The following is a 9550-nucleotide window of genomic DNA, read 5'->3' as shown; positions in this document are numbered from 1 at the left end:
CAGGAGTCTTTAGGGACTCAATGATTAGATGTCACTAAAGACAGGTTAATACAAGCACTCATTTGTTGATGAGAACTGAAAATGTAAAGAAAGAAACAAAAATAACAATAAGTGGTGAAAGAAAAACTCAAATCCTAGGAGGCCAATTAAGAAAAAGTAGAACATTTGAGTACCGATACATGAGAACAGGTGCAGAAAGCTGGGTTCTTATTGTATTTCACTCTAAGGTTATCCTATCATTCACATAGTCTAGAAAATTAAGATGGCAAACAGGATACTTAGTGAGAGTAAATAAGTTAGTCACAAAGATACTACAGGAATTTAGAGAGCGCACAGGGGAGACCTGTGATGAGAGTTAATGAGGACGACACAGCCATTTTGGATTCCTTAAATTCTGGGGATCTGTCATAGACCATTGTCATAGACCTGATCTGAGGTTGAGCTCCATCATTACCACCCCCACCACCCTTGAAAGTATTGCGGTGACATGGACTTGCTGAAATGCTACATGTACTCCAGGTAAGTCAATCCTGAATACAAGAAGACAATAATAGAAGAAAAAGCATACAAATAACTTATTTTAAGATGAGCAATTGCTATAGAGTAACTGTCATTACAGATAATCACAAATATTATAGAGTCTTCACTGAATACAGTTCATGTCTTCCTACCAATGCCAAATAATACATTAGTTTGTGTAGGGACATTATCTGGTTTACACAGCTATTCAGGAACCCTGGTCTCTTCCCATCTAATGATGCTTCTGTTTAAGAGATCTTAGTATTTCTACCATGGATCCTCTACACTTGCCCAAGCAGAAAAGAAAAGTTCATGTTAACCTTTCAGAAGATCAGTCTGAGAGTAAATAGCTTCCTCTCACTTCCACACACTGCGTTGTAGGTCTAGGTGTTTGGTAGGGTTCCCTAAAGAAAGGGCAATGGACTCCTTGAAGCTATAGTACAGGCTCACTTCCCAAGTGGCTACAGTGTATTCATTAATACAAATCAGGGTAAGTGTGCCAACTGCCTAAGGAAGCCAAGGACAGGAAACAGGGCAGTTTATTTCACTAAGTGATACATGCTAAAAGTAGGGCAGATAATTAAAAACAAAAGCATTGCTTAGCAAACAATGATAGAAATCAGTGCTCAGGGAAAACATACACTCCTGAGTCCTTTCTTCCAGGGTCAGCTGAAAGATGACAACCTAATCCAGAAAGTCAAGGACCCAAGGACCCAAGGGCCATGTCAGGAAAATATAAAGGAAAGGCTCTCCTCTGCTGATGGAGGAGGAACAAAGAGGGAAAGAAGGAAGATGACACTAAAAGGAAGAGTGACATTTAGAGATATGACTCTTAAGTCTCTCTAAGATTTCCACATTCCTATTACTCACACTTGGAATTGTTCATTGAAATGATTCCAAAGCTGGGTAACCAGGTGTGTTTAGTCTAGAGTTCACATATACAAACCCACAGAGTTTTAGGTGTGGACCTACTCTCAGGATGTTCACAGGGTTCCCCAAGACTTTAGAAGCAATTCCATACCCTGGGTAGGGACAGCCTTGAACACCCGGGCTATAGCTATTACCATAGCTGAAGTGGAGGATTCTCTCCCTGCTTCTACCAATAATAATAGCGAGTCATGCCAGGTGCCATGCTCATATACACAAATGTTTGCCCAGGAGGCAAACAGTATTATTATCTATCCATTTACAGATGAGAAACTGACAGCCACAGTGAACTTCCCAATCTTGAAGCATAGTTCAAACTTAGTTGGCTTCCAGTTGAGTTTTTAACAACTATCTTCTACCAGTTTTGATGACTCTGCAATTCTTCTAGATAGAAGCAGGGGCCATGCGCTTAGAAAATTAACACGAGACAATTTGCAAAAGATATCTTGTGGTGAACGTGGTCATTTCCAAATACTAGATTCTCTTTGTAATTGCCAAAGTTGACATAAAGTAGATGCATAGACCTCAATCTATTCTTGGATTCCTTCTTTCCTCTGTTTCATGATAATTCAGAGCTCCCTCACTACACTGAATACTTACTCCCATGTTGTGAATAAAATAATCAGCTTGTTAACCCCACAGGGGAGAGGGGATGAAAGAGAGAATCAAAATCTGCACACTAGATTTAAGATCCATGCAGTAACAAAGTTTCACTTGGAATATTCTCAGGAACATTAGGATACTAGGAAACAAAAAGCAGCCTGCCCACTCTGCACTCTGGGGTAGTAGGAGACACAACAGGTATTCTGAACAGCCTGCAGGCTACACTGGTGTGCCACTCTGACCTTGGGAATAGAGCCCTAAAAATACAGCTATTCAAAATCAAGGCCTGAGCTACCTTTAATGTATTCTTCTCACATACCACCTTAGATATCTTCCCAGCATCTCAGAGACCAGTTGATACTAAGAACGATAACCCTTCTTGATTTCATAAATTACTTGTTCAACTAACTCTCTTGACTTCCTAGACAGAAAAAAAAATGAGCTGTTTGTTATGTGTATCAAATATTAAAGTTGCCTTAAAACCTGTAGTTAGTGCTTTCAAGGAGGACAACTTATTTTCTAACAACTTCCATGTGGACTGCCCTGGTTACTCTTCTATTCCTGTGAATAGACACCATGACCAAGGCAACTTATAAAATAAAAGTATTTATTTGGGGGCTTACAGTTCCAGAGGGTGAGTCTTTGACCATTATGGTGGGAGCATGGCAACAGGAAGGCAGCATGGTGCTGGGGCAGTAGCTGGAAGCGTACATCCTTATCTACAGGCACAAAGGGGGGGGGGGGGCAGAGCCAGATAGAAAGACACAGAGAGACACATAGAAAGAGAGAGATAGACAGAGACAGAGAGATAGAGACACAGAGAGAACTGGGGGTGGCCTGTTTTTTTCAAAGCCCACCCACAGAGACATAGCTCTTCCATCCTGGCCACACTTCCTAATCCTTCTCAGAGTTCATCAATAATGACCAAGCATACCATTCCCATTCAAACCACTAATTGGACACTGGCCAATTTTCTAAATTAATTTAAGTAAATACTATACAGATGACTGATTTAAAACCAGTCTTTTTTCAGCAATACTTATCAAGTCTCTACTTTGATAAATCACTGCCCTTGCATGCTATGAAGGCAGACAACATTCGTGAAAATAATACAAACCTGAAGAGAAGGTGGAGGCTATGTACCTTGTAAAGAATCAGGCAGACAGCTCAGCACAGAAAGGTTGACACATTCTATGAACTTAGGCCCAATAACTAAAGTACTTGAAACACTTGCTTTTGTTGTTGCTGTTTTTCACACTGTGAAAACAAGATTTAGTCTATCAGCAAACACTGTAATTTATATAAAAAGTAAACTTTCTATGAACTTTGAGGAGGTTGTTGTTGCTGACTGACCCCAGGATATTTCCTTATTTGCTACAAAGCAGATTTTAGTGACTACCCTATAAAGGTCTGGGGGTTAAATTGCCTACTTGAACCTCTAAACACAGGGATGGTGGCCACTGTGGTCAATTTTCCTTTTGGTTACTACTGAAGCTCATTCTCTGTCAGTCATTGCCAGGGGGCCCAGAACTCAGCGGCATAGTCTGCAAGCCTAAGGCACACGTGTGCTTCAGGTTTGTAATGAAATGAAGTGGTCTGAGTTTGAATTATGGTCAACAGCTCCCAGAAGGGAAAGGAAGGGGCTATGGGGAAGGATGAGAGAGAGGAGGAGGGTGAAAGGAAGAGGGAAAGGGGAAGGAACATGGGGGAGGGGGGCGAAGAGAGAGAGACAGACAGACAGACAGACAGACACACAGACAGACAGACAATCATCTCAGAAGCCCTTCAGTGTAAAAGTGACATTAAAACCTGACCCAGAAACTCTAAGAACTCTTCCAAAGTTTAAGGCAGAAAAGTTTAGAAACTGTCTAGAATTTCCTTTTACGGAAGAAAGTCACTTTGTATCATCCAGTGTCCCTAGTGCGTTCATTCACTGAGTTCCCATCCTTAAGGACTAATGGACACTTTATCACACACACAAAACCAAACATGATTCCCTTAATTAGGACAGTTTTGGAATTGGGAAACACTTCTGTGCACTAATATCAGCTAGCATTTGAGATTCAGCCCTCTCACGGGAAACGGGAGGTTGAAGACAAAGGAACATTCAGAGAAGGTGCCAGCCAAAGCTCAGACTTTCTGGAAGCCTTTGACACCTACATGGTTCTCCTTTTAAAACCAGGCGCCGGCAATGGCGCTGGGTCAGCACTTTCACTTGGCTCAAAGGACAGGCGCTGAGCACCATCATGCAATTTCTAAGGCGGCTGTGACTGACAGGAACAGAAGCAACTGTGCGACAGCCGGGAGCCAAGCAAGACTCCGAAGTCCCATCAAAGCAACCTCAAATACGCGGTTCCTGGTTCCTAGCCACTCACAATGCCTTGGCCACGCAGAGCGTTCTTTTTTTTTTTTTTTCTTTCTTTCTTCTTCTTCTTTTTTTTTTTTTTTTTTTTCCACCCCCAAACTCAGTTTTCCTTCTGGAATCTGTCCTCTTATAATACAGAACACGAACGCGGGCGGACTGTGTTCTCAGTTACTAGGGACTCGGTTGCAAAGGAGCAGCTGGGTGTACTAGCCACGCCCCTCTTATGCTCCCCACGGGTGCTCACACCTACGCTCCCAATGCGTTGAGGCTGGGGAATGCTGGGGGCTGGGCAGGGCGGAGCACAAAGGAAACCCGCCCCTGATTCCACCCCCAGCCGAGATTGGCAGGGCTCGGGGACGAGTCCTAGCCAATGGGCGCGTTCCGGGGCGGGCCTGGAAAACGGCTGTTCAAGGGATTTAAGAGTCGTCCGCGCGGCTGTAGGAAAGCGGAGTGGAGCCAGGACTTGCCAGGTGGAGCAGACGCCCAAGCCAGCGTAGACACGGAGCGCATCCGCACCGCTCTGGGTACCTCACCTCACTGCTCGTCTCCGGATAGATCGGAACCGCAGTCCCACGCGACTCCAGGACCCACTCGCCACTGCCGCCTCCACAGCACCCATGGGGACCTGGAGACTTTAAAAGGAGTTTGGGGTTTCGGGCGCAGGGAAATCACGGGTACGGAAAAGCCGCTTTCTTTGCCTTAAAAAATGGTTTTTCTTCGTCCGATTGTGTGAATTGTGTGCTGGGTTGAAGAGAGGGGCTCTTCGGGTTGAAAGTAGACGTCTTCACACACACACACACACACACACACACACACACACACACACACACACACACACCACTAATACTCACCATGGGTTTCGCCTTGCCTCCCCTGTCTCTTTGTTAGGTTATTTTAGACAGAGCAGCCTCGCCCTGGCGCAGTCCGATTGGCTCTATGAAAAAGGCAAGCAAGGAGAGGGCAGAGTGCACCTGCCTGCGTGGGCAGGTGTGTCCCAGTGCTTGAGAGTACGCGCATTGACAAGTGTGCAGGCGTTCGTCCGGAATTGTGTAGGAATTGGGGGTAGATGGTGCCAATGTGTGGTCTCCAAGATGTTTCATTGTGGGTGTATGACATTAGCATTGTGGGTGTATGTACCAGGCTGTCAGTGCCTGGACTCCAAGTGTGCAAAATGCTGATGGCAAGTGAATGCCTGCAAACGAGTCTTGCCCTTGTGAAAGAAGCTGTCGGGGATCGGGTGTGACCCAGTCCAAAACGAGTAGGTGGGCTACAAAGGATGGCGACCACAATGTGAGCTCAGCTTGCTGTATTTCGGGCCTTGGGGCTTCTCTTGACACCCTCCCTTCCTTCTGGGTATATCACCAATCTGCCACAACCTGCGCTCTCTTCGCCCACTTGAACCTTACATGCTCTCTAGCCCGCCTGTGGTTTCTACTGTGGAAGTTACCGGGCAGGGTTCCTGGGCAGAGTCAGAGGCTGGCTGAGCTGGTATGCTGTCTATTCTGGCCCTGAGACTGGTGCCTTTTTCTGTGCCCCCCCTTTTTTCTTTTCTTTCTTTCTTTTTTTTTCCCCCCCTTTTAACCCCAGGTCGGATCTGCAAAGTTGGCTGTCGCAGGCGACTCAGTGCCGGTGGTCAGGCAAGCTGCAGGCCCCTGGGGAACTGAACGCCTTGGGGAAGGGACACCAGGAGGGTCAACCCGGACTCTGATGGTGTCTATCCTCTCTCCCTCGGCAGATCTCAGTTGCTGGCCCTGGCCTCGCCGCGTCATTGATGGGCAACCAACTGGACCGCATCACCCACCTCAACTACAGCGAGTTGCCCACTGGGGACCCATCTGGGATTGAGAAGGACGAGCTGCGAGTCGGGGTTGCCTACTTCTTCTCGGATGAGGAGGAGGACCTGGACGAACGCGGGCAGCCGGACAAGTTTGGTGTGAAGGGCCCCCCAGGTTGCAGCCCTTGCCCAGAGAGCCCCAGCCGCCACCACCACCACCTGCTGCACCAGCTCGTCCTCAACGAGACTCAGTTCTCCGCCTTCCGGGGCCAGGAATGCATCTTTTCCAAAGTGACCGGCGGCCCTCAGGGCGCCGACTTGAGTGTCTACGCGGTCACTGCGCTGCCGGCGATCTGCGAGCCAGGCGACCTGCTAGAGCTCTTGTGGCTACAGCCGGCGACCGAGCAGCCCGCGCCAGCCCCTCACTGGGCCGTCTACGTGGGCGGCGGGCAGATCATCCACCTGCACCAAGGCGAGATCCGCCAGGACAGCCTGTACCAGGCGGGCGCGGCCAACGTGGGCCGGGTGGTGAATAGCTGGTACCGCTACCGCCCGCTGGTGGCCGAGCTAGTGGTGCAGAACGCCTGTGGCCACCTGGGCCTCAAGAGCGAGGAGATCTGCTGGACGAACTCCGAGAGCTTCGCTGCCTGGTGCCGCTTTGGAAAGCGCGAGTTCAAGGCTGGCGGGGAGGTCCCCGCAGGAACGCAGCCGCCGCAACAGCAGTATTATCTCAAAGTGCATCTGGAGGAGAACAAAGTCCACACGGCCCGGTTCCACAGCCTGGAGGACCTCATCCGCGAGAAGCGTCGCATAGACGCCAGTGGCCGCCTGCGAGTGCTGCAGGAGCTTGAGGACTTTGTGGACGACAAGGAGTAGCCTCAGAGGGGCAGCTCGGCGTGCCAGTTCCCACGCCCGGAGTTCCCTTTCGGTCCCCGCAGTTCTGCACCCCATGTTCCCCTAACGCGCCCGCCCAGGGCCAGCGGCTGGAAGCTTCGGGAACTCACCACCACCCACCGCACTGGGCGGGAGCAGCTGCGCGCTCCTAAGACAACCCTGGTGTTGGTGATCATGCCAGGGTAATCCAGCCTGCGCCTCTGCCCTGGGTTGTGAAGGGAAAGAGGGAGTGGGCAAAAGGGGAGCAAGGACACTACCTTTCCAGGGAGCCAAGGGTCAGTGACTCTTCTGCAGACAGGGCAAATATCCTTAGTCACAGGGAACCGTCACCCACCACCCCCAGATGTGCACACACAAACCAGTCGGAGGTGAGAGTTGGTCTTTTCAGGACACAATTCAACTCCCGAATGGAGAGTGGATGTGCCCCCGGATATCAGAATTCCCATGAAACCGAGCCTGTCTCTGTACTTTGGAGCACTTCAGGGACTCCAGGTTACCCTGAGGCTGCCTGGAACTGTCTTGCAGCTCTCCAGCCCAGAGTCTCCTGACAAAGCATTCCAGGCTGAGCTAGATAGGATTGACTTCTCAGTTTGAGCAACTGGAAGCCGATGCCATTCCCGGCTTGACCGACACTTGCCAGAAGGAAAGCCTTCTGGGTCCCGGGAGGAAAATGGTTGAAGCACCTTTTTGGGAGAGGAGGGCCTGCTGGCTCCGGAAAAGGAGCTAATTCACCTGGCCTGTGGGCACTTGAACTTAGGAAGGAGGAGGCTTTTTGCTCGGAAGCCCTTGATTGCTTCCCTTCTCACTCAGAGTCCTGTATTCAGCGGGACTGAAGGAGAGGGAGGCAGGGAAGATCTACAACATTCCAGAAACCAGCATTAGGACAGCCTAGCCAGTGTCTTTAGTTTGGCTTTTCCTAACTAGAAGGCAGGAGGCAGGAGGCAGGTGGAGATTGTTTGTAAAATGAAACAGCAGTTTTCCAACGATATCAACAAAGCCTACAGTGTCGATGCTTCTCTTGATCATTTTTAGTAACATGCTAATGAAATTTCAAATTGAAATTTTTATTTTCATGGCTTTAATCCATGATAGCTTAAATACTGGGGGCCATTAGGAGTGGAATTTAGCTAAGACCTTAGCTGACATTGCTTTCACTCTGGTTTTTCTCAACTCTTATGAGAATTCTGTTTGGGGATATTATAATTATTCCTTTTTTTTTTTTTTTTCCTGGCTTTACAAAGTAGGCCTGCAATGGTGGAGCTGTTTATTAGTGTGTATATTGTACTGAATTTTTTCAGTTCAAGGGTCTGCTGCTTTGGTGAAAATTGCTAGCAAGTTCCATGAGGGTTCTTTTCTTCATTCTGTTTACCATCATCATCTCATCTTTGCATTCCCCCCTCTCCTCACCTCTTGATCCCCCTTGAAAGGAATTTAGAGTTCATGGGCTTTGGGGCCCGCTTTTGTAGCTTGTCCTGATGTTTATTTCTGAGAACAGGGAAGCGCTCTTAGAAGCAGGACAGAATGTGTGTCTTTCTAAACATGAAGGTTATGTGACGCTCCTTTCTTTGGGCAAGAGTTTGTGGATTTTTCTCCAAGGGGTACAACCCCAGCCTAACTGATCGTTACTTGATTCTTTGTGTTACACACACCTTGGAAGGTGCACAGTCTCTCATGAGGGAGTTTGTCAAATAATGATGTTTAGCTCATGGTTGCAAGCAATTGGATACTATGGTTTCATTGAACAGCAAACACTATGTCCAAAGCCACTTTCTTGGCATTTCAAAACTAATGCAATAAAAACTAGTAGAAGTTAGCAGGCAGGGAAATGCCATTTCCATGGTAAATGGTTTGTTTCTGTTTTCTGGGGATTTTTGTTGTTTTATTTTGTTTCATTTTGTTCTCATGCTGGATTCATTCTCTGATCTTGAGTCAAAAGGTCAAATCAATGAAATATGAACTAAAGTATTTTTCTGAAGCCAATCGAGTGATTTATTTTTTAAAACTGCTTATGTTTTTTCTTTCAGCACATACAACAGCAAAACTTTTGTAAACTTAACCTTTGCATGTATGGAGAACTGAAAGTCATTTATTTCTCTAACTTAGTCTTTTGGCAAATGACAGATTGATGACCATAAACCGAATTCTTTCTTGTGTCTACACACACCATATCCTTTCCTGTGTCCTACTACTGTATCTTGGCTCCCTGCTGAATTAAATACCATCCTAAGCACTGGTTCCAACAGGACTCCTTCTTGACACTGTGTCAATGAGTGGGCAAAAGAACTCATCAGTCTCTATCGCACCCAAAGCTGAATGATTTCTTTGATGGGATGTGTATGCTTTCGAAAAGGGCCATGCTAACAGGGGAGTGCTTCATAAGCTTTATACTTGCTGAAACCTGATGGCAATGAAAACCAGATTGGGATTTATAAATAGCATTTGTTCTTAGAGTGATCTACTGAGGTCTT

At 47.2% G+C, this 9550-nt stretch overlaps 1 protein-coding gene across 1 annotated transcript; it reads left to right on the top strand.

The window, feature by feature from the left end:
• Nucleotides 1-4871: 4871 nt before the first annotated feature.
• Nucleotides 4872-9312, top strand: Lratd1 (LRAT domain containing 1). Its single transcript, NM_029007.2, has 2 exons — nt 4872-5088; nt 6150-9312. Exon 2 carries the CDS (start codon nt 6186-6188, stop codon nt 7062-7064), a length of 879 nt encoding a protein of 292 aa, NP_083283.2. The 5' UTR covers nt 4872-5088; nt 6150-6185; the 3' UTR covers nt 7065-9312.
• The last annotated feature ends 238 nt before the right edge of the window (nt 9313-9550 follow it).

This window comes from Mus musculus, chromosome 12, assembly GCF_000001635.26.
Source record: "Mus musculus strain C57BL/6J chromosome 12, GRCm38.p6 C57BL/6J".
Lineage (NCBI taxonomy): Eukaryota > Metazoa > Chordata > Mammalia > Rodentia > Muridae > Mus > Mus musculus.
Note: the sequence above shows the minus strand (reverse complement) of the source record. Positions and strands in the feature narration are given on the sequence as shown.

Coding starts and splice junctions, on each gene's coding strand:
- Lratd1 (NM_029007.2), top strand. CDS start 6,186: ATGGGCAACCAACTGGACCGCATCACCCACCTCAACTACAGCGAGTTG.